This window comes from Mixophyes fleayi, chromosome 12, assembly GCF_038048845.1.
Source record: "Mixophyes fleayi isolate aMixFle1 chromosome 12, aMixFle1.hap1, whole genome shotgun sequence".
NCBI classification, from domain to species: Eukaryota; Metazoa; Chordata; class Amphibia; order Anura; family Limnodynastidae; genus Mixophyes; species Mixophyes fleayi.
This window is the reverse complement of record NC_134413.1, coordinates 12,355,462-12,379,731: the sequence shown is the minus strand read 5'-3', so window position 1 is coordinate 12,379,731 and position 24,270 is coordinate 12,355,462. Positions and strand designations below refer to the sequence as shown.

The window sequence follows — 24,270 nt, the reverse complement described above, 5'->3', positions numbered from 1 at the left end:
ATTGGCACTTGTAATCAACCCAGATATTGTCAGGGTTTACTAAGCGTGAAAACCGAGCTTATATAATGAAAGTACATTCAGGAAAAGTTTTTATGGAAGGACCATCTGCCTCGGTTGTAGAATAGATTTTGCCAAATATTGGGCCAGCCCACTAAATAGCTACATCTAGCGTGTAGGTGATGGACGCCGTCTATTAAATACACAGGGAATCTGATGGCAATGCCTTGTGCCCATGTGTTCTATTGAGTAGGTACAGAATTATAAAGTAAAATAAATTCCTGAGAGTTTTATCTTTAAAACTTCTCTTGAAACCACAGAACATAAAGCAGAAATGTGAATAGTCAGTCACTACAGAATTAATCAGTGGCCTCAAAACATTGTCATTACTCGTATGCTTATGCTGCAGTCTTCAATCCTAAGCTTGCAGGGGACAACTTTCGGTTTCAGACAGCAACAAGTATGACAGCTTTACTGCATCTATGTAGAAACGTAGACACTGGGATTATAGAGAAAGATAGATATAGAGAGATATTATCTCAATCTTTTATATACTGAATGCAGTGGTCTAGGTTATCTTTAATGTTGGCGTAGAAACTTAGGGCCTGAGTCATTAAGTTGAGTAAATCATAAAAAAGTAGTAACTTTGCACCTGGGCAAAACCATGTTGCACTGGAGGGGGGAGGTACATTTAAAATGTGGGGACAGATTTATAGTTGGGGTAGGGCATGTCCTAGATCAAATTTAAATTTCAGTGTAAAAATAAAGCTACCGTATATACTCGAGTATAAGTCGACCCGAATATAAGCCGAGACACCTAATTTTACCTCAAAAACTGGGAAAACTTATTGACTCGAGTATAAGCCTAGGGTGGGAAATGCAGCAGCTACTGGTAAATTTCAAAAATAAAAATATTGGGGGGTGGCTTCTATGCATTAGATAAATACATATACAGCTAGTACCATATAGCCACACAGCTTAAACTCACTCTTCTTGGGTACATAAAGTACATAATATATACCCATATCTACTATAATCTATAATCCACATCTAGAGCAATCCGGATTGATAATAACCATATGTGCACATGATGATATAGAAGCATCTGCTAAATAGCAGCTTGACTTATACTCTATTAAAAATCACATCAGCACATAACGTGCACAGATACAAATCGGAGCATCCGCTGAAACTAATATATATGTATGAGATCTTGAGCATATAAGTATAGGTCAGCGCCACATGGGTATGCCAATGGAGTTAACTCCCGGTATAAGTAGTTAACATTTGCTCCTGAAAAATCCACAATGGAAATGCAGATGGAGTAACGGACACCGTTTCATTCAAATACCAGCTCGGATAAACACAGTCCTAGGACACAAAGGTACAACGATGAAATGACTCAATAAAATCACTTAGCTGGATGACAGATAGAAGTCCGCGGCTTTCTCCTCTAAGACAGGCTTTAAGGTCCGGGCGTCTGCTAGATTCTGGTGTGTAACGAGCAGCTCACGTGTCTCTGACCAGCGGGGATAGAGGAAATGACAGGCTCCTTTTCATCTAACTTTATTATTCCCTGTGCAATGAATACACATACACGGGGCTACAATAAAATGGTGGCTGACCAAGCGGGACAAAGCGGGAGAGACAGGAGACCGGAGACCAGGTAAGTAGGACTCGAGTATAAGCCGAGGGGAGCTTTTTCAGCACAAAAAATGTGCTGAAAAACTCGGCTTATACTCGAGTATATACGGTATCCAGTATTTGTGTGTTACATGAAAAAACAGCCAGTGTGTAACTTATATGCAAAATAATAATTTAAGTTGCACCCCTTGTACTGTAACATGGTTTGTCTCAGAGAGCATTTACTCCTTTTTTTTTTTGCCTTACTTTCCTTTAATGACTCAGGCTCTTAGGGCCTGAGTCATTAAGGCAAAAAAGGAGTAAATGTTCTCTGGGACAAACCATGTTACAATACAAGGGGTGCAAATTAGTTTATTATTTTACACATAAGTTAAATACTGGCTGTTTTTTCATCTAGCACACAAATACTTGCTAGCTTGTTATAACACCGAAATTAAAAGCTGATCCAGGACATGTCCTACCCCAACTATAAATCTGTCCCCCTCCAATGCAACATGGTTTTGCCCAGGTGCAAATGTTACTCCTTTTTTATGCTTTGCTCTCCTTAATGACTCAGGCCCTTAAAGCGTATTAAGTAACACGCGCCTATATTGTATCACCCGTTCTCAGTATGAAGAGGTCCAGCAGACGTTACAGGATTCTGGGCAGCGGAAGTTACTGGCGGAGATCTCTGAGCAGACGGTAAGTAGAAAGAGGAACCTCTCACTGTCTGTTTCTCTTGCGAAGTCTCAAGGTCAGAACACAGATAAACCCTCTGTGGTTTCTTGTTCTTCCTCATGGTATGAAAGGGAGAAATCATTCTTGTGATACACTAGCTATGAATAGTAACCAAATGTAGCTGTTTAAAGGACAATTAAAGTCAAACTGTTTTCAGATATGAAGGTAACATCGCTGTTCAGTCGTACTGTGAATTTCCGTTGCCGCTTTGTTACCAATACAGTATCGTGGAGTATTTCCTACCACTCTCTATTAGAAATAGAGAAAGACATTTTATAATTATAAAGCTGCACTCAGACTTGGTGTATTGTGATGAGTACACTGACGGTGCCAGACACGTCTGTGCTTAGATCTTAAAAGCCTTTTTGATGTGTGGTCCGTGTCCACTGAATTGGTTACATTTCCTCGCTCGCCCATGCTCGAGGGCAAAATACAACATGACGGGTTCTGACAAAAAGTTATTTAATCCGCCTATACTTAAACTGGTACTGCATCATTGAATCAATGTCTTTTATGTGCTTAAAGGCAGATCACAGACACAGTTGTGAAGGTGTTCTTAGCCGGTTATGAAAAGGTTGTTGATCTAGGTCAAAAAGCTCAAATGGCAATGCATAGCATGTCTCCTGTTCCCCTTCACACTCGCACATATATAAATTCACCCATCTGTACAGAGCATACCTCTGTTAAGTGTGAGGAAACGGCAAGCCAATCACAGACTTATAAAGAATTTGGACTTATGAGCACAACACACAGTCTCTTTTCCGATGCAAGAAAACCATATACAATATTAAACAAGTTGTTATCAAGGCCTTTGGGACAGATAGGACTGATAATACTTTGGACGTTTGTATATATTAAACTCCTATGGAGGCTTTACCTGCTCTTAAATGTATTTTTAGGCATTGCAGGAATCCCTGCAGGCTTCAAACGGGGAACTGGAGGAGAGCATAGCCAAGCTGGAGCGTGATCTAGAAGAAGAGAAACAGCGGGGACCAGAGCTGGACAATATGGTAGGTAGTTATAATTACAGACAGTCAATGTTTCCAGAGCTTCTTCAGTCGGTAGCCCGTATCTCTTCATGTGAATATCATTGTTTTGGATTTACAGAGTTTGCATTTTTTTTTTTTATCAATGGAAGCAGGAAATCATGTGACTTAAGAACTTACAATCAGGCTCTGTCAACGAAAACTACTTCTCATATGTAATCTGTTCTGTTTTCAGCTTGTTGAGCTTAATGAGAAAATCAAAGATCTGGAAGATAATTTCAAGAAGGAAAAATCTCAGAAAGATGAGGTAAGTTTTAATACAAATATAAAGTGCTCTGTCGACCTGAGCTGGGCAATCCTGATCTCTCAGTTCTTCTGTTATATCCTTACTAAGGCTGGGTACACACTACAGGGTTTTCAGACGATTATCCGGATAATTACACGATAAACGACCGCTCGGCATTAGTGTACGCTGCACGATTATTGTTCCAAAGCACATTTGTATTGTTTTATTTGAATTTTAAGCTGAACTAAAATTGTAGGTCAACGATGGAACGATGTTGTTCCAATCCTGCAGTGTGTAAGCGCTCGGGATCGGCTGTATCCCTAGATCTCTATGAAGTGTGCAGAGTCACCATCTTTTCATCCGATGGTTATGACAGATGAAGGTCAAAGATCTGAAGGTTGATCATATAAAATGTGTATAGTGTGTGCACAGGAATCGGCTGCTGATCGGGACTTTTATTTTCTTTTAAACGTTGGTAAATTCATTAAGGATGGCGCATTGGGAGAAATTTTCTGTAGTGTGTACCCAGCCTAACTGTGACCTAGCTGCCAATTCTTTCTAAATTTCAGAGACCGATCTGATTTAATGCTTTGAATGGTTTTATCAGTTGGCCAAACTCTGACCTGACACCCCTCCCTGTGCATTATTTAGTAACTTAGATGCATGCTTACACAGTGCAGTAACCTGGCACCCAATCGGATGGTTCATTAATCTGCCCTGTGCTAAACTAGTCAGAACGAGCTGCTGATTGGTTGCTTAATGTACAAGTTTACACCTATGTTAATAAATAACGTCTGTTGCTGACTAATGCAGCATGTATTGTAGTAATCGTTACTCTGTATGAAGCAACGTTCCGGGCTTTAGTCACATGACCTCCTTCCCTTCTGCAGATTCGTACGACTCAGAAAGTGTTTGAGATTAACCAAGAGCGGCTGGAGCTGTCAATACAAGACACGAGGGAAGAGCAGGCTCACCTACAGGAGAGCATAAAGCAGGTGTGGATTGTCAGTTGTGTGATCGTGAAATGCGTTGTCACAAGTGCTGCACTATTGGGTTATCCCAACACGCTGGGTGCTCGCAGTGCATTCCAGATGGGATGAGGCGGGTGTACACCGCTCTCTAACTCCTGCCAGCGATCGATCCATGGATCCCTATACCACGCCAGGTGGTCTGTACACGTGGACAATGAAATGCGTGGCACAGAACTCACTGTGTGAAAATGGTCTCTGCGCAATTTATTTATTTTTCTCCGTTGTTTCAGTGCCCATCGTTTATTTGTCACAGGCTGTCTGAAACTTTCTTTGACAGAAAAATGAATGCATATAAAGGCTGTTAATACAACAAACGTCTGTTACCTCTGCAGCTTTCTAAGGAAGCCGAGGGCTGGGAGGAACGGTTCAGCGAACTGTCGGAGAGCTCCAGGATCCTCAGCTTGTCTGAGGGGCTGATGCAGGAAGACCTGACCAACAAGCAGGGCCAGATTAAGGTCTGTTTTAAGCTCAGCTCTGTCTGAATGATATTCATGATATATGAGGGGGATGGGGGGCAAATGGTGGGAGAGGAGGGGGATGGATGGAGGGAAGGGGGGGGCAGTTGGTGGGAGAGGAGATGGAGGGAAGGGGGGGCAGTTGGTGGGAGAGGAGGGGGATGGATGGAGGGAAGGGGGGGGCAGTTGGTGGGAGAGGAGGGGGATGGAGGGAAGGGGGGGGCAGTTGGTGGGAGAGGATAGGGATGGAGGGAAGGGGGGGCAGTTGGTGGGAGGGAAGGGGGGGCAGTTGGTTGGAGGGTAGGGGGGGCAGTTGATGGGAGAGGAGGGGGATGGAGGGAAGGGAGGGCAGTTGGTGGGAGAGGAGGGGGATGGAGGGAAGGGAGGGCAGTTGGTGGGAGAGGAGGGGGATGGAGGGAAGGGGGGGCAGTTGGTTGTAGAGGAGGGGGATGGAGGGAAGGGGGGGCAGTTGGTTGTAGAGGAGGGGGAAGGGGGGGCAGTTGGTTGTAGAGGAGGGGGAAGGGGGGGCAGTTGGTTGTAGAGGAGGGGGATGGAGGGAAAGGGGGGCAGTTGGTGGGAGAGGAGGGGGATGGAGGGAAGGGGGGGGGGCAGTTGGTGGGAGAGGAGGGAGATGGAGGGAAGGGGGGGGCAGTTGGTGGGAGAGGAGGGGGATGGAGGGAAGGGGGGGCAGTTGGTGGGAGAGGAGGGGGATGGAGGGAAGGGGGGGCAGTTGGTGGGAGAGGAGGGGGATGGAGGGAAGGGGGGCAGTTGGTGGGAGAGGAGGGGGATGGATGGAGGGAAGGGGGGGCAGTTGGTGGGAGAGGAGGGGGATGGATGGAGGGAAGGGGGGGCAGTTGGTGGGAGAGGTGTGATTTGAGGCTCTTGTCACACTGATCCTATAGGGAAAGAACTTCATATATCCAGTTTGTGTTGCCTTTTGTGATTTAACAACTGTGAAAGTTCTTTATGTATAATGTTGTGTGTACTGGATATACATTGTTATGTAGGTAAATGTCCTGGCTGTTAAGTATCTGTCCTGCAGTGTAGCAGAATGATGACACTGAATGTAATGAACAATGTGATCTGCTTCTGATTCTCCTCTTCAGTCGCTGATTGACAGTTTGCTGACGATGAAAGACTGGATCTTGGAGGTGGATGAGCAGAATGATGATGACGACACCCTCTCCAGTATTAAGTGGGATTTTGAAAACGGTGAACCCCTGGGTACGTAAAACTGCATAATATCCCCATCTCCCCCCTTCCTCTCATCACACAAATAATTGCGTGAACATAAAATATACTGATGTCATTTTAACTCTTTCTGTGCTTAATGAGGCAGCGCTTCAATCCTGTTCTCTAATGGTTAGAACTACAGTGCTAATGACAACTGAATTATAGTTTATTTATATAGCGGCTATCATTCCGCAGTGCTCGGCCCCTGCCCCATCGGAGCTTACAGTCCAAATTCCCTCTCCCACACACACTTATATATTGGGGTCCACTTACCAGCATGTGATTTGACCTGTTTGTCCTTGTTGCTAACCTTTTATTTAATCTTTGTGTTAGGGGATCCTCAGAGACAAACCATAAAGAAATTGATCTTTGCAGCAATGGTAGGTGTCATTATTTCTAAAATCCACTATGAATATAGCAGAGTAATAATTTCACTTTCTATGTCCACTAGTCTTATTTAATTAATATTTCCATCCATCCAGAGTATGACAAGGTGTCAAACGTGACTTGAGAGAACTTGTCTATAGGTAGATCTGGTGGTTGGAAAAACCATTCCTATGTTAGTATCTTAGAAAGAGGTTGTAATCGCACAAGGAACTCTTGGCTCAAGGCCATTTTAAAGCCCAAGAGCCACCTGTAGCCATAAAGCCATCTGTACAGCTGGCCACACATTGACCAATCCTTGTGCTCAATATCTAGTTGAAAATGATAGCTAGAATCTGATTGGTTGCTCTGGGAAACCCCTCTACTTTTCCTTTTTAGAAAGTTTGATAACTCTAAACCTTGATTTGAGCTTTAGCAAAGTGCTGATTACAGTAAGTGTAAAAGGATGTGCAGCTTCCAGTGTGGATGGTGCACTGCCACCTGCTGTTTGTATCTGGTATTGCGGAGGATATTCACACTGCATTGTCCGTATTTATTTATAAATAAAGACTTATTATTTATGTTGCCTTTATCCTGATTGGACTCGGAGCACTTTATATTGTTGCAGAGGGTGAGGCAGCCATGCTACAAGATAGCGGATCCTCGTACTTTTTAAATGCTCTTCCCTCCAGATTTGTGTACACAACCCAGACCATGCTGGAATGTTATTGCTTGATTAATGCACAAGCCACACTTCTGTGGAAGCCTTTGCTGCTAATATACTTTGTATCCTTCATTTACCCAGATATTATTTTTTTTTATTTTTTTTTATTATATTGTCCACTAGTTGTATACCATGACATGTTAAGGGACACTTTTTAATATGTTGTGCAAACTTGAAAGATCCTGCAATTCATAACCAGTAAACTGACGTTTGGTTATATAATTTTATTATTATTTTTTAGGCTAGTAGAAAAACTACTGTTACTGTCTAGTTACTATGGTTACAATACCTGTTTGTGTTCACCAGTCTAATGGTTTCTATAGGTTTCCCCAAATTATGCGTCAATGGAGCAATAAATAAATATACATAGGTATATGAATACATTTGATTGTCTTAAGTCCCTTTTATTTTCTATGTGTGTGTGTGTGTATATACATTTTCAGAAGTACTGTAGATTATAGTTGGTATCGCATAGTATGTTGCCCTTTGATTTTAGATATTGTCATTGTATTTGTTTTTCAGCTGAATGCCTCTCTAAAGAGTGTAGAATCTGAGAAGAAACAGCTGTACGATAATCTGTCGGATGAAATGAAGGCAAAAGAACAACTGGCTGGTAATCGCTACTTGCTATAAAAAAGTAAAAGATGATATAGATACAGTCTTGTGAAAATAAAAGTACACTATTTGAAATCGTTTGTGTTTACCTGGACATATTTAACAGTCATCCGATACTCACAAAGTCCTAAATTTGATCGATCTAATGATAAATAAAACATAACACATTTCTTCATCATCAGTTATTTATATAGCGCCACTAATTCCGCAGCGCTGTACAGAGAACTCACTCACATCAGTCCCTGCCCCATTAGGGCTTACAGTCTAAATTCCCTAACACACATACACAGACAGAGAGACAGAGGGAGAGACTAGGGTCAATTTGATAGCAGCCAATTAACCTACTAGTATGTTTTTGGAGTGTAGGAGGAAACCGGAGCACCCGGAGGAAACCCACGCAAACACAGGGAGAACATACAAACTCCACACAGATAAGGCCATGGTTTGGAATCAAACTCATGTCCCCAGTGCGGTAAGACAGAAGTGCTAACCACTACCTCACTGCGCTTTACTTATTTATTCAACCAGAAATAAGCTGTGTCTATAAGGAGCTCAGGAACAATGGGAGAGACCTGACGTGACCAATATTTCTGGAACAGTCCAAGGAGAAGAACTTTGGCACGAATCTGATTTCATTTCTTCTTTTTCCCATTTGCAGAGTGTATCACGAATCTCCAGAACTCGAACCAGTCTCTGTCCCTAGAGAAGGATCAGCTGGATGGTGAATTGGAGAAATTGAAGCAGAAAATGAGCGTCATGATGGAGGTTTACCAGGAGAATGAAAGAAAACTTCACAGGTAATCGCTGCATCGGGAGCACCAGGGTAGCGGGAGTTCTACAACTTGTAGAATCTCTGGATTCCGGGAGCGGGAGCGGTAGATTGGTCTGAAATCAGTTAGGAGATGGGTGTGATTGATGGAACAATAGTTTAATTTACTGGAGTCCACAAAATCTATTCTAATTGACCACTGTCAGAGATCTGGTTTGATCGTAATCTTTTATTATGTCCTGTCCACTGAGATGAGCAGCAGATTATCCCACTATGTATATGTGCCCGGACCCTCCTCAATAGTGCAAATGGTATTTGTCCCAGGGGAAGGACCCCCTCTTATATAATGTATTAGGGAAGAGAGGGTGTTTTATGAAATTTGTATTGCGAAGTGGGCAGCACAGTGGCCTAGTGGTTAGCACTTCTGCCTTACAGCACTGGGGTCATGAGTTCAATTCCCACCCATGGCCTTATCTGTGAGGAATTTGTATGTGTGTTTGCGTGGGTTTCCTCCGGGTGCTCCGGTTTCCTTCCACACACCAAAAACATACTAGTAGGTTAATTGGCTGCTATCAAATTGACCCTAGTCTCTGCCTGTCTGTCTGTGTGTGTGTGTTAGGAATTTAGACTAAGCCCCAATGGGGCAGGGACTGATGTGAGTGAGTACAGCACTGCGGAATTAGTGGCGCTATATAAATAAATGGAATCACGTTTTAAGCTTTTATTATAATTATCTTGCTGGTTTCTCAAACCCGGTGCGCATGTTCTTTTTGTGAATTCAGATGTCTCTCTTTCAGAAAACTTACTGTACAAGAGAGGGAGCGGGTTCAAAAAGAGGCCAAACTGTGTAAAGCGGATGAGAAAATGAACCTGGCAACCAACGAACTTGTCACTGTCAAGTAAGGCTCGTTATATCCTCGCAGGGCTCAGTAAGGTGCCACCTGTAGGAATGTTTGTGTTCAGAGCCTGCCCACCTTCTGTGAGTGCCAGTATTATAGACTGAGCATTCACCGATACACTGTAACGTTTGAGTGTTTATTATCAGCCACTTATTGGTGCCCATGCGTACAAGGCCTTACACCTGCGCTTATTACACGACCTTCTGTGTTCTCCGTACTCACCAGTCTTGTCTTCTCTAGGACACGGGTAACGGAACTGGAAGAGGAGACTGAGAGGACTGTCTCCTCATACCAAGGCCAGGTTAGTTTCCGTAATATGACAATTGGAAAGGTTTCCTTTCCTTGACTGGATTGAATACATCGCACCACACACCAAAATGAAACTATGTATTAAACAGCAAAACCAGATTCCTTGTATAGTTAGACGTAAATCTTCCTGCTCTGGACTACAAAAACTCGGGTAATTTAAAAACCAGTGGGCATAATTTAGAGTTAAGAGCAAAGTAACAGAAGGAGCAAATTTTCACCTTGGCAAAACAAAGTTGCACTGCGTGGGGGTGTGTGTGTGGGGGGGGGTTGCAAATGTAAATGCGAGGACAGGTTTGGAGGAAGTATCCTAGCTTAACTCTAAATCGCAATGTAAAAATGAAGCTGCCATTATTTATCCTGCAGGCAAGTAAAGTAAAGGCTTCTGCACCCCTCACATTGCACCATGGTTTGTCCACGAGCAAATCTGCACCTATTTGTCGTGTCTAACTCTACATGAGGTCCACTGTTTGCCATGAAAATGAAATAGAATTTCCATAGTACACCCTTTTCTGCTCCGCAAATACTCAGTACCGAGCCACAGTTTAATATCTGTCATAAAATTCCTCTTTTAACGGTTTGGGATTTTTTTGTTTTTATTATTATTATTGTTATTGTGATTGGGCGCCTCTCACATGACCCTTAACTGCGCCACACTAGTCTTGTTAAACGAAGGATACGGTGCAGTTAATCGTAGGGAGATCCGCAGAGGGTGAGATATGGCGTCTACTCCGCAATCGAAATGCAACATTTGTCCCAAAGAAACCTGCTCCAATGTTTACAAGCAGACTAATAAGAAATGTATACCAAATAATCGTGTACAGTAGAAAACAAAAGTATAAATGTACAAAATGTGTCCTGTGTGTGGTGAGCCGGATATGCCGAGGTACCAGGTATGGCTTATGCCAATGTAAGCGTTTCACCCCGTGAGTATATTCAGATGTCTGATATTTCTAGACGAAAACAGAACTGATTGTAACTTCCACAATATAACGGTTCTTTCTCTCCCCAGGTCACGTCCTATGAAAAGAAATCTCATGATAACTGGGTAGGTGCAAATCCCCCCCATGTAGTCACTGACTAATACACCAAATTTACACCCCATATCTCTGTTCTGTTTACTTTTGTGCAAACTGCTCAATGTGGAGCAGATTCATGTTGTAATGTATAAGCATAGGGGGATCGCGTTTAACTTATTAGAGATCTACTGGTCGCTGCACACATTGGGACAGCGTTTTATGTGCTGAACTGCAATTCATGAGAATGTAGTCTATCCATTCACTAGGAGCCAGTGACATCACTGAGAATGCAGCCTATCTATTCACTAGGTACCAGTGACATCACTGACAGTGCAGCCTATCCAGTCACTAGGAACCAGTGACATCACTGAGAATGCAGCCTATCCATTCACTAGGAGCCAGTGACATCACTGAGAATGCAGCCTATCCCTTCACTAGGAGCCAGTGACATCACTGAGAGTGCAGCCTATCCATTCACTAGGAGCCAATGACATTACTGAGAGTGCAGCCTATCCATTCACTAGGAGCCAATGACATCACTGAGAGTGCAGCCTATCCATTCACTAGGAGCCAGTGACATCACTATAAAGGCAGCCTATCCATTCAGTTGGAACCCTGGTATAACTAGGACATTTACAGTCTCCTAGTGAATAGATGAGCGACATCCACATGAATATTTGAGTAGCAAACAAAATAGCTTCCACTGTTGTAGGACTCTGGGGCAATAAATGTATTAGTTATAGCAGACCTGTGTTTATCAAAAACCTGTTTAAATTCCTTTTACTGTAGTTTTTCCAACATCATCTACCTGTTCCAGGCATCTACTACTCTTTCAGTAGAATAATACTTTCTAAAATTAGTCATAGCAAACTCTGAAACTTTACTTACCCTAAAAAATGTTTAAGTGCCAAATTCTTCAAGCATTTAAAGGAGTCCTCCGGGTAATCAACATTCTGGTTGATTTTGATCCTGGGCGCTGGAATACAAGAATGGACACTACCCCCCCTATAACCTCCCCTGCATAGAATGTGGACACATAGCCCTTGTCCTTATTTTACGTCTTTAATATAACTGGAGATCCCCTGTCTTCTGGACACGCAATACATTGCATACAATTTGAATAAGTGTGTTTTTCATCCAGCTCACGGCCAGGGCGGCCGAGCGGTACTTGTCGGACGTCAAAAAAGAAACTGCGCATTTGAGACAAAAGTGAGTACAGGGCGAGTTTAATCATCTGTTATATATCACTGCCCTTATAGACCTCTTTCTGTGGCTCCATCCCCCTCAGTATATGATCATCTGTTGATTTTAACTTGTATCGTTCTGTATTTTATATATAAAATATAATTATATTTGTTTTAATTACTTTGGGTGTTTCTGGAGTACTTACTATGTGTTTTGGGGGGAGGTTATTGTATAAACAATCAAATAGTGGAAATGCCATGTATCCTGATTCCTATATAAAGTTGAAATATATTATAAGTATAAAGAAAAGGACCATCTTTTCTAAAAAGATTACTTCTAAAACAACCTTATTTATTCAATGTGTATATATGCATATATGTGTGTGTTTGTATATTATTTATTATTATTAGTATTAGTATTTTATTAGTATTATTATTATTATTATTAGTAGTAGTATTATTTTATTAGTATTAGTATTTTATTAGTATTTTAGTATTATTATTATTATTATTATTATTATTATTATTATTATTATTATTATTATTATTATTATTATTCTTTCAAGAAATAAAATATATAAAAAACAAACTGCAGTATAAGTTTCATACAACAGCCCAAAAGAAACAAACGGTATTACTATACCATAAGTCACTAAGGAGCTAAGTGTAATATCCACAATTACGCACTTTATATCATATAATTTATATTTAGGTGAGTTGTGCAAGATTGAGTATACACTTACTATGTAGCTGAGTGGATGTTACTTTGAGTCCTTTAATTGGTTTATAAACAGATGTTCTGCACTCGTTCCACCTTATCTCAAACTCGTTCAGTTCCTGAAATGTCCTAATGTTCCGTGTGTCCCTGTAATCTGCAGGTTAACAGAGGCGGAATATAAACTGGAGCTCCTGGAAAAAGATCCCTTTGCCCTGGATGTGATCCAAGCCATCAGTCGAGGTAACGTGACCATTTATAACCTGTTGTCGTCTTTTTCTATTGTCTGGTTGGTTTTACCAGTTTTTTTTCCCCTTTTATATTGATTTATGTTGCACAGGTGTCGAGTGCTGTAGCAACAGGTTTATATCAAAGCTTTGAAATGTATCAGTAACTTATGGTTTTATATGTAGAGCACATGAATATAATGTAGGGTGCTCTCGGTACTCTGGTTCAACATCTGCTTTTATTTTGTCTACGTAATATGTTCCTGTGTTATGGTTTTCTCACTACCCAGCACTGTGGCACCTTCCGAATAGGTCACAATTATATTATATGACTGATTTTTTTCTTGGGCGGAAAAATAGTTACTTTGTTGCACTAAGGATAATGCGTTAATGCCACTAAGGTGGCAATACTGTAAAAAAAAAACCCATCATTTTCTAGTCTCTCGCTGCCATGTCTGGCTTCTGGTGATCCAGGATCTAGGTCATATCTCTTAGCCAGACCCTGGATCTCAAGTGAATTCTAAGGACTCCAGTTTTGCCCCAACCTCTGTGCATTCACCCTTTTCCTCTGCTGCTCGTTCCCCTGTTTCCTCCATAGCTGATCAAAGAACAGAGCTCATGACTTGTGTACGTATGATGATTCTGTGATCTATATACCCACGGAGCTCATCATTTGATATGAGGAAGGCAGGGAGGGGATTTTCTTGGCAGCAGAAACCCTCCCTCCCCCTAAGTGCATTCCTGTAAAATGTTTTCTTTATTTTTCTCAGTGAAACATTTTTCATTATTAGTTAAGATTTTTTGCAGTATTTTACATGATAACAAAACTTTCTTTTAATTGCTGAAATAAAAAAAATAAAAACTATATGTGGTCAAACAGAAGTGCTGCAGTGTTTGATGGTAACTGTTGTAAATTGTGTTGTGTTTCTTCTCTCCTGGTAGCTTATGCAGATGTGTTTATTAACCACCAAGGTATATATATATATATATATATATATATGTATGTTTATCTCCTTGCATGCAGTGACTGTTGTATCTGGGTGCAGCTGGATCCCATGTTTCCTGTTAGTGGCGAACTCTACTGGAGAGCTTGAGTAATGATTTATTAGCAAGGGGATCCGTTGCATATGTAGAAGTGACTGCCAGCTCCTGATTGGATGGCTGCAGTACGGAGTAACAGGTGGGGATCTCCGTGGATGGATCCCTACTGATTTATTACCGCGGAAGAGAGCCGGGCACTGGGTGTAAACTAAGGATGTGTCAAATCTACTCTTAGGCCTCTGAATGGTCCTCACAAATGGATTTGATTTGGTCAAATTCTATGAAGAGCTTCCATAGTTTAAAGAATCGGAGACGGCTCTGTCTTTCTGTAGTGCTTAATGGATCTCTGTCGAAGCGCTATAGGCGGCTTGCAGAGTAGTATAGTGTCGTGTGACGTGAGAGGAGTTTATTTACGAAGCTTAGGGAGAATTTTGGGTTTATGTAGGTATGTGAACTGAATACATAGGTTTTTTTTTCCTTTGTAATGTTGGAGATATTGGTTGGGAGAGTGTGAAGAGCGCTTAGTGATTTTAGGGTTTCTATGTAACTAGGGTATTAAGTATCTTAGCTCGTCCAATTAAAACTCCCCCCAGTCACCTGTCAACCCATTAATTAAAGTAAGAAAAGATTTGTCCGAATCCATGGGGGAAATGGATGAATCTGACCAAAACACCGAAATAAATGGTTGATGCTTCCATATTGTAGACCCTCTCCCAAAAGGTGGAAATATTGCTGAATAAAAGTTGCAATATTCCTGTCTATTGTCACCATACTATAATTGTTCATGTGTATTTGGCCACTAGGGGGTGCTGTTTCACAGCCCCATGGCAGCTCTTAAACTGTCCATAAGCACAATGATTTTAACAGCCAGTTAAGTCCATTTTTAGGCTTAATTGGAAGCAAATTGTAGCGTGTAAGGACCCAAAAACATCACTAATCCCCATCAACATCTGATTGATCAGGAAAAACTGGTCACATGTAATCGTGTATGTGATCATCGCTGTCTGCTGGAATAGTGCAGTCGGTTCTTTGGCCAGGAACAGATCCGGGCGCTCAGCCGACTGGACCAGTGAACGGATCAGCCCCAATATGAGGTCCTTTTTTTTTTGATAGTAAATATTTATCAAGTTCCCTATGCCAATAGATTAAGCAGTAATCCCAGTTATTGTTCCATCATATCCTGCGGTGAAGCAGGATTGTTTGTCTTCCTTGTAATATTCCATATCCGACTGCAGCATTCACCGTACAGCAGTCGCTCTCGTCTACATCAATGATGTCATTTCACGTTGCCGTCATCTACGCTTGTTTGTTATGGGTCCAGTCTCACATTTGTGGTCACCATGACTTCGATACATAGAACGGGTGGGAAAAAAATATCCAAAATGTTATGTTTTAAAAACTTTATCATCACTCATTTGTCTTGAAAACCTGATTGGAAAACACATCGCTGAGAGTGGACCTTCTATCATTTCATATCCGTGAATGTATCGAGCATCATTGTGAGATTTAATTAGTCTCTGATCACCAGTCCTTATATCTGGATCAGAAATGATTAATTTTCTTATACAATGTGGTTGGTCTCATCATGTCATATACTCCCCAATGTTTCTAGAGGGCTCACCATACGGACTGTCTCCGATCGGACGGCTCCCTGAAAGTCGAGCTTTCCTCTCCCCTCCCACGCTCTTGGAAGGCCCCCTGAGAATCTCCCCGATGCTCCCCACGGGAGACAGAGGTTTGTAGAACGTCCTTTTTTAATGTTCAAAACGAATATGATATATTGCGAACTCCATACAAGTGTCTGTCTTTACTTTTTAGATTTTTTTTTTTTCTGCCTTGTGGTTGAAATACAACGCTTGTGAATGTTTATATATTTATCTGCTTTCCTGAAGCTGAAATTCCAGATCTTCAAGTGACTCCTTGAAGAAATAAGCCAGGGTTTTGAGAATTCCATTCTTCAATAGACCCTAGCAGGCAATCAAACCTCCTATCTCAATGCTGCCAACCTTGCAGCATTCAAGGATAACCTTGTTCCTTAACAATTAAATATAAGCGGATGCAGATCGTCTTGAAAAACCTTGTGCACGTAGTTGTGACCTAAGCATAGAACATGGTTACTTGCAGCTATGACCGATGACCAGAATTTGGTTGCCGGTACCGGACACAGAGAACACACTTCCTCTCGTTAATCTAACGTGCACTACACAGATGGACGTGAATAATAGATTCTATAGCTGTGCTATTTGCAAATAGTTAATAAAGAAACCTGCTGATGTCTAGTATATAGATGTATTTAAATCGTATTGCTTTGTCTTCAGCATGGCTAACAAATGGAATACTTGGTCGCATTACTTTGACAGGTGCGAGATTACCAGGGTTTTACCCAGCATACCTTGGGCCTAAGGAAAGAGGGGAAATAAACGCAGATAGAAAGTCGGATCACCAACGCACATTGTCGGACGCCGGCTCTTTGTCGCCACCGTGGGACAGGGAACAGAAAAATGTCCCACCACCAGGTAGGGGTCTGCCAGTATCCAGAAATGATTTGACCTTACAGCGCTGATGTGATAGGTCCGTTTCCTGCGGGTAAAAAGTCCCAGTGTGCGGCTACCATTTATGTCTCTGCGGCTACCATTTATGTCTCTGCGGCTACCATTTATGTCTCTGCGGCTACCATTTATGTCTCTGCGGCTACCATTTATGTCTGTAGGATCTGTACAATAAGATTGTGCACAATTTAACGCTAAGTGGGACTGCACTTCTCTCCAGTGCAGAATAATCTGCTCATATGTGTTACAGCATTTAGATTAAGCTGTACCTTTTTTTTTCTTTACCACTTTGATAATGATTTTATCTGTTTTATATTGGAATCAGGTTTGCCGTACCCAGATCACCATTTTCAACAAAGGCGGGCAGAGCGATTTTACCATTACCCGGCTCCATCCGGCAGATTCTCAGGCCCCGCAGAACTTACCAGGAATCAGGGCAAACCCTTCGTTGACTTGCCAGGTAAGCGGCTCTATTTGGCAGTTTCTATATTCTGGCCTCTAATAATAATAATTATGGATTTATTACTAATCTCATTTTCCTCTCTCCTGTTAAAAACGTGAAATATTGTTGTGTTGTGAAGTCGTTTTGCACAACAATACGGCGGTCTTTATGTCAGAGCAGAATTTGCACAGGCTGGGTGTAGGAGATTCTTGCAAATTATGGAATAGGCTGATAAGGCACAAAGTTATCTGGAGTAAATATTAAGGGCTAGATTTACTAAGATGCGGGTATGAAAAAGTGGGGATGTTGCCTATAGCAACCAATCAGATTCTAGCTGTCATTTTGTAGAAGGTACTAAATAAATGAAAGCTAGAATCTGATTGGTTGCTATAGGCAACATCCCCACTTTTTCAAACCCGCAGCTTAGTAAATCTAGCCCCAAGTCTTTATTGCATTTGCATCAGATGTGGACACTTCAACCAGAGAGAAGTGTGTCCTTGTGCAGACAAGTACAAGCTTTTATACCTTTTAATAACATCTGTTACACAATGTAATGATCTTTACTCTTATTTACAGTTTCCTAATATGGTAAAAAAGTTTATCGTTTAAATTGGCTACTATGCGATAAACCTACATCAACATTGCTTAAAACATATATGGTGGCATCGCAAATTTTGCTTGACCTTTCTCATTGTCCTTTCTTAAACCTAAATGTAAAGGAGTTTGTCCTTCTGTCACTAAGCCTAGGTACATAGTACAAAAAATTTCTTCCGATTCGATATCTTTAATGATTTTACCAATGACTGAAATTCCCGATCAGCAGCCGATTCCATTGTACACACTATACACGTTTCAGCAAGTCTATGCATATGCACATACTATGAGTTTTACATGATTTACCTCCAGATCTGTGCTCTTCATGTGTCATAACCATCGGCTGAAAAGATGGTGACTCTGCACGCTCCATAGAGATCTATGGACACTGCCGGTTCTGAGCGCTTACAAGACTTTGTTTTGCAGATTGAGATTATTAAACTGAGGGTGGAGAGGGGAGCACCCTTAGTGGCTGTTCTTGGCATGTCGAGGGGCACGATGCTATCATCACTCTGCAAAAGCACTTTAATTTCTTTCCTGTACCTCTACTTCCTTTCTCCTGTTTCGCTCCGGTGGAGGAGGGTACTTGTAGGGTGCATGCCTTGACAATGCACAAGTGACACGTTATTGACAGCCCCATTGTCCGTTCACTTTCGTTCGAGCAACCCCAATATTTATGCTGCCACTTATCGTGTCTATGTATGGCATATTACAGTCAGATGGGGGAAGGGGGGGGGAGGGGACGTAGGCCACACCATGCGGTGCAAGCAAATATGAGCCAAGACGATTACCTACAACATCACATGGTAACATTCTGGGTCGCTACGGAACTTGGCGGTTTATTGAATCGGCCCCTAAGAGTTAGGTAGTGGAAGGAGCTGGGTCAGAGGAGGGTGTGTGTTGGAACCTTCGGTTACCAAGAAGCTGGCAATTATATGGAAGGGCAGCAGGGTGATGATGTTGGGATCTGTAAAATGTTCTCATTCCTGCTTCATACTGTAGTAACACAGCTTCTATTCCCAATTAGTTAACAGATCATATAAAAAAATAATTGGCAACAAAATAGGTGTAAATTGTCTCTATAAGATACGTTTATACATCCAAGGACAATCGTTCAGCCCTGTCTTGGATTCTCTAATGGGAATATAGTTAAGTTTCTTTAATAACAAGTAAATGTACAATGAGCAGATATCTGCTTGTGTGTGAAATGAAGTTGTGACTACAGGGAGAGTAAATATTGTCATGTTTAATCCACAGATGGCCGATTTTCCCCGGAATATAAGTCCAGATTGAGCACCAGTAGGAATGGAGCAGTAGAAGTGAATGTACGTATCCAATAACTCCATAATAATAATCCGTTGCATAATGGTCTGTTCTAAGTAGATGCTGCTTATGTTCTACAGAGTGTACCCGGTGCCCCCAGCCAGGAAAGTGAAGTGACTGAAGGACCCCCCAGTGAGTACCCCATGCATCCGCCTCCACCCATGAGGGTCCCCCTGTTACCCATGGACCCCAGAGCACCTTATTTCAGAAGACCTTTCCCTATGCCCCCTCCTCCGATGGACATGTACGGACCTCCTGGCTACCCAGGCCTGCCGCCCCCTCACGTCACAAGTAAGTTATGTACTGTATAAGTCGTATATGTGAGAATATCATCTTCATGTATCATGGAAAGCACCATAAGCACATCTGTGTTTATCTAACATTGATGGGCAATCAGGTTCAATGTGAAGGAAAAGTCTACCGTTACAAACTGTTTTGGTGACGGTTAAGGGTTTGATTCATTAAGGAACGTAAGTGGCGTTGCATGCCGTATTTTCCGTAAAATCACTGTGCGCATGCGCAGAATGGACCATACGTCAGAATGCAAGAGACCCTTATTTTTAGTCTAATTAAGTGCCCATTACTAGTGATTACGGTAGCAGATGACTGATTGGATTTTTTTTTCTTCTGTGCATTGTTTTGTGACTTTATGTTCCATATATACATTGGACGTATCTGTATTTATCAACAGATGTATCTTTACATATGCTCCCTATTGAATACGTATGTCTGTGTGCCTGATTTACATGTGTGGGGTTTTTTGTTTTTTTAATGTAAGTCCATTATATATCATTACTTTTGAGATGTACAGTTTTTAGAGGTGATAAGGGACAAAGTAATAGTCCACTATCTATTGAGACATTGCCAGGGCTGTGTTATTAAAAGGCCAGAGAATATAGAATATTTCTAAAATATATATTTGTTACATCATTTTAATTTCCTGTTTTAAAAAACGTGTTTTATTTTTTCTGTGCGTTTCTCGTCCCCTTAGTGAGAAGTCCTCTGCCCCCCCACCCACAACACTTCTCCGCTTATCCAATGCACGGTGAGACCTTCTTCCCCCCACAGCAATTACGGCCTCCGCTAAGACATGACCACCCCTCGGAAACTCTCCCGCCTCCTGCCAGCGACTCTACCCACGACAAGCCCCAAGAACAAAATACTTGATATCGTCAGTTCAAAGAGAGACTTTCTTTACTAAAAAAAAATGTGACGTAGCAGCCGCTAGTTGAGAAATCTATATTTATAGTTTTTGGTTCCAAAAGAAGATATTTTAGAACATTTATTTCTAAAGAAAATCAAATAATTTAACATTTGTGAATAATGGGTTTATGTACATTGCGATGGAGAGCGCATGTTTTTAATTTTGCTTTTTATTTGACAATTTTGTTTAGAAATGTTTTTGGGGTTTTTTTTGTTTTTCTTAACACAAAAAATTGGACTTGCTGAGCTTTATCAGGGGCAATGAAAAATCGCTATTAATAAAGTCCGGTCTTTTGTACTTGATTTCTTCTTTGTCTTTTAATATTAAAATAACAAAATATCAGTTTCGGAAGAGGGATCCCTATGTGCTTGTTGAACATATGAAGAAGAAATGTTCTATGGATGGTACGTAGGGTCTGTGAGATTGTAGATATTTGCCTTTTATTTTTAATAAGAAGGATGTCATGATGCTGGATCATTGTGTGGCTTTTGGTTGGTCAGTTCAACTAAATTGGTCATTTTGATTGGTCAACAGATAGGTGGCCAAATTATATGAGATCCTGACATTGAGCGTACAGTCTAAGAAGCCTGATTACTTCCAGTGGAACAGGGGGCTTGGCAGTCGCAAAATAACCACATACACAAACTGCCTAATGCTCCCACTAAAATCATTCAGAGTATAAATGCAAATGTCATTCATGCTGCAATACTGGACCAGTTGGCTGATTTTGCACAATTTTTGTGGCTGGATTATAATCAAAAAGTAAAGTGATTTGTAAATTGGAGAAGGCTTACTGCATGCATGGGGCCAACAGTCAATAACGGTGCAAATACAACACTGAGGGATATGTAGCTTAGCAGAGGGTGAGATGATTATTCTCATTCTCGGCCACTTGTCAGGGAAAATGAAACTACCTTTGTCGTCATAATCGTTTTTAAGCAAACTCAATGGGGTGTAAGTTTGGAATGTACAATTTCAAGATTAATATTTGATTTATAAAACAGTTGCCTATTACAATTCGTAGGGGCAGGAGATGATGTGTGTGTGTGAATAGTTTTCTAATTTCCCTGCCACAAACACACATACCAAGGCCAATTTGGTCAGATCATTTAATCTCGGTGTATGTATTTGGGCAGTCTCAGGAAACCCACACAAACACGGAGAGAACATACAAACTCCAAACTGATGGTACAGTATTGAATCCTAGGCCCCAGCACTGTGACTCTGCAATATCAATGCTGTGTCTTGTGACTACCTTACTATTATATATCCACTAATAAACTGGCAACATTGTTCTTCTAAAATATTTAATATTCTATAGTGTATGAAAATCGATTTACCCTTCTCTAATTATTGGATGGCTTTTTGGTGATCCACTCAGTTTGTTGCTCATGTGTTTGTTTGTGAAGACCAGGGTGTATATTTAAGAATTATTTTACCAGGAAGAAATAAAAGTATGTACTGATAACATCAAATACAATTGTGACAAGGTTACAGACAAGTAGTAAGCATTACAATCACAAACATGGTTATAGAACAGGGTGACATAAGTTTTGAATGATCTTGGGTGACAATTTAAAGTTATTTGGGTAGGTTGTTCCATAAATGGAGAGCTTGGTGGGAAAAGGTTGAGTGGCCAGATTCCTTATTCAATTTAGGAACCAGTAATGTTTCCGTAAGTAGATCTTAGATGATAAGTGTTGTAAACTGCAGGGTAAGAAGTCTGTTCAGTTATTTGGGTATTTAGTCCAGAAAGCTTTTGAAGGATAAAACATACAAAGTGTACTCTGTCTGTACTCCAGGGATAACCCAAATGCAAGATGAGCAAATGTTAGAAGCTATAAGAAACAAATCTGGCAAGCTAGTATGACTTCTGGGTGACCGGATTTTCCACCAGCTTTGGAAAGTTGGGTGTAAAGCTGGAACAGTCACAATACAATATGGGAAGTGTTAGTCAGTCAACCTGTTACCCCCTGTTTTTTTAATGTGCTCTATGATCGAGAATGGGTGTTCCCATGGAGCCAAATAACAAGAACTTTGCAGCACACTGGTGTGTGCCAAGATCTGCTTAAAAATTCCTTACCTTGCTTTAATAGAATGATGTGTAATCCTGTAATTCTTTCTCGGGGAGGAAGGCCCATGTGGTGGAGATGACGCATCACTATGTTCTCAAATGTACTGCAAGACCATTGTGCGGAGGTGACCGCTTATCAATATCTGATGGGAAACTGGATGGGTCTGATATCCGCCCAGCATGAAGTCATTGGCCAACCCCACTAATTGTGCCTTTTGTGATGTTCTAGACACACCTACGAACATGTATGGACAAATCTAACATTTCCAGCAGTCTGGATGAGGAATTACTGCATGGACAGATTTAGAAAACTGCAACAACAACAGAACCCAAGTAAAAACGCATGGTTCAAACACCAGTGGTTATGTGACCTTAGACAGTGGTACGAGCTGGGTCTTCCAGCAGCACAGAGTAGTAATGCGAGACTTCTCTTAAACGAAACAGTCTTCCTGTATTTCATTCCCCTCTATATGAAATGGATGTATACACTTCAACTTTTTTTTTTTGGAACATTTCAAATTAATCATGTTACACAAATATGTTGTATCTGTTGTTCTCTCCTCTATCTAGAAAAGTACTGTGATTCGGATAAGGTATAGAGGGGGAGAAGCTTCCGTTTCGCCTGTAAATTTGAAAGCACCCAATGCTCTAGTCAGCTCTATATCGCAGTGTTCCCCATTGGGAAATTTTCTTTTATCTTTGGGGGGACACTGGAGATGTTCCAAAGTCGTCCCTAACACAGGGTACTCAGCACCTTATCTCCATCTCTGAACGTAAAAGTATTAAATCCGTATAACTTTGTGAAGGTGTGCAACAGAGACTAGGTGGCCGCCTGGCACAACGGCTTAGCAGAGCCCAGAATCCACACACCGCTCTAGTGGAATGAGACCTCACATTCTCAGGGACAAGCTCTCCTTCCCCAATGTAAGCCTTGCAAATTTACCGAAGTAATCGTCTGTCAATGGCAAATGGTTTGTCGCGGAAGTATCGTTACCTGCTGCAAGCCTCTTTTGTGTACCAACTGTCACGACTACCGGTTATAGTCATAAGTTTGTAGAACAGGTGGTAGAGGTCTTGGCCTATAGCAGCCGCCTTTCCCGTAGAGCTTGATGTGCTCACAGGTACTCGGATGCCCCCAGGTCTTATGCTCTGTGTAGTACAAGCTTATGGTTTAAACCGTAACGCAGCAAGGAAATGGCAGCAGGAGGCAAATGAAGTCAGGGACAGACCGAGGTTAAAGGTCAAGAGCAGACAGTGAAGTGAGGTCCAGGCAAAGGGTCAGATCCGGCAGAAAGGCAGGATATCCGAGTCACAGGTAGAAGTCAGGGTCACCAGCAGAGAATCATAATCCAATAAACAAGCCAAAGGTCATACACAGAAAGGTCAATCCAGGAGTAAAGGAACACAGAACAATAGCAGGTCAGCAACCAGGAAACTGAACGCTATAACCGGCAGGGAGGCTAAGCCCTCCCTGCCTTAAATACTGATGATGACCAATCAGGAGCAAGTTCCATAAACAGAGAATGAGCCCCAGCTGTGGTATGTCTAAGTTGCGCATGCGCCCGAGCAACAGCTTGCCAGGTCGCAGCGCTGACTACATTAATTACTTACACATGTGCCCGGCTGTGTTTGCCTGCCGGGACGCGTGAGGGGCTGGAGAAGCGTCCGACTGTTGCAATGGCTGGGTAGAGGCGGAAGTGACATCCCGGCCACGAGGAGCAGTGAGAAGAAGCGAGCTGCGGCAGCTTGTAGTAAAGCCGATGCTCGTAGCACCAACAGGTAATTCGTCTTGTATAAATCCTGGGTCCTATCTACATAGGCTCTCCCGGTTCTAACCACGTCCAGAGAGTGAAGATAGCCCTCTTCCTCTGTA

The 24,270-nt window shown here is 41.7% G+C and overlaps 1 protein-coding gene across 3 annotated transcripts in view; it reads left to right on the top strand.

The window, feature by feature from the left end:
- Nucleotides 1-20,625, top strand: part of MIA2 (MIA SH3 domain ER export factor 2) — a 51,234-nt gene extending 30,609 nt beyond the window's left edge. For 2 of the 3 annotated variants that reach the window (XM_075192558.1, XM_075192560.1), the window contains 21 exons: nt 2,251-2,322; nt 3,258-3,368; nt 3,580-3,651; nt 4,521-4,625; nt 4,994-5,116; nt 6,223-6,340; nt 6,683-6,729; nt 7,959-8,049; nt 8,710-8,848; nt 9,618-9,719; nt 9,960-10,020; nt 11,038-11,073; nt 12,186-12,253; nt 13,107-13,186; nt 14,113-14,142; nt 15,824-15,946; nt 16,572-16,727; nt 17,086-17,220; nt 19,054-19,121; nt 19,200-19,410; nt 20,111-20,625. In XM_075192558.1, coding sequence (XP_075048659.1) covers nt 2,251-2,322; nt 3,258-3,368; nt 3,580-3,651; nt 4,521-4,625; nt 4,994-5,116; nt 6,223-6,340; nt 6,683-6,729; nt 7,959-8,049; nt 8,710-8,848; nt 9,618-9,719; nt 9,960-10,020; nt 11,038-11,073; nt 12,186-12,253; nt 13,107-13,186; nt 14,113-14,142; nt 15,824-15,946; nt 16,572-16,727; nt 17,086-17,220; nt 19,054-19,121; nt 19,200-19,410; nt 20,111-20,286 — 2,124 coding nt within the window. In that variant the 3' untranslated portion in view covers nt 20,287-20,625. The remainder of the gene's footprint in view (nt 1-2,250; nt 2,323-3,257; nt 3,369-3,579; nt 3,652-4,520; nt 4,626-4,993; nt 5,117-6,222; nt 6,341-6,682; nt 6,730-7,958; nt 8,050-8,709; nt 8,849-9,617; nt 9,720-9,959; nt 10,021-11,037; nt 11,074-12,185; nt 12,254-13,106; nt 13,187-14,112; nt 14,143-15,823; nt 15,947-16,571; nt 16,728-17,085; nt 17,221-19,053; nt 19,122-19,199; nt 19,411-20,110) is intronic. The other variant, XM_075192559.1, reaches the window with a different exon arrangement.
- The last annotated feature ends 3,645 nt before the right edge of the window (nt 20,626-24,270 follow it).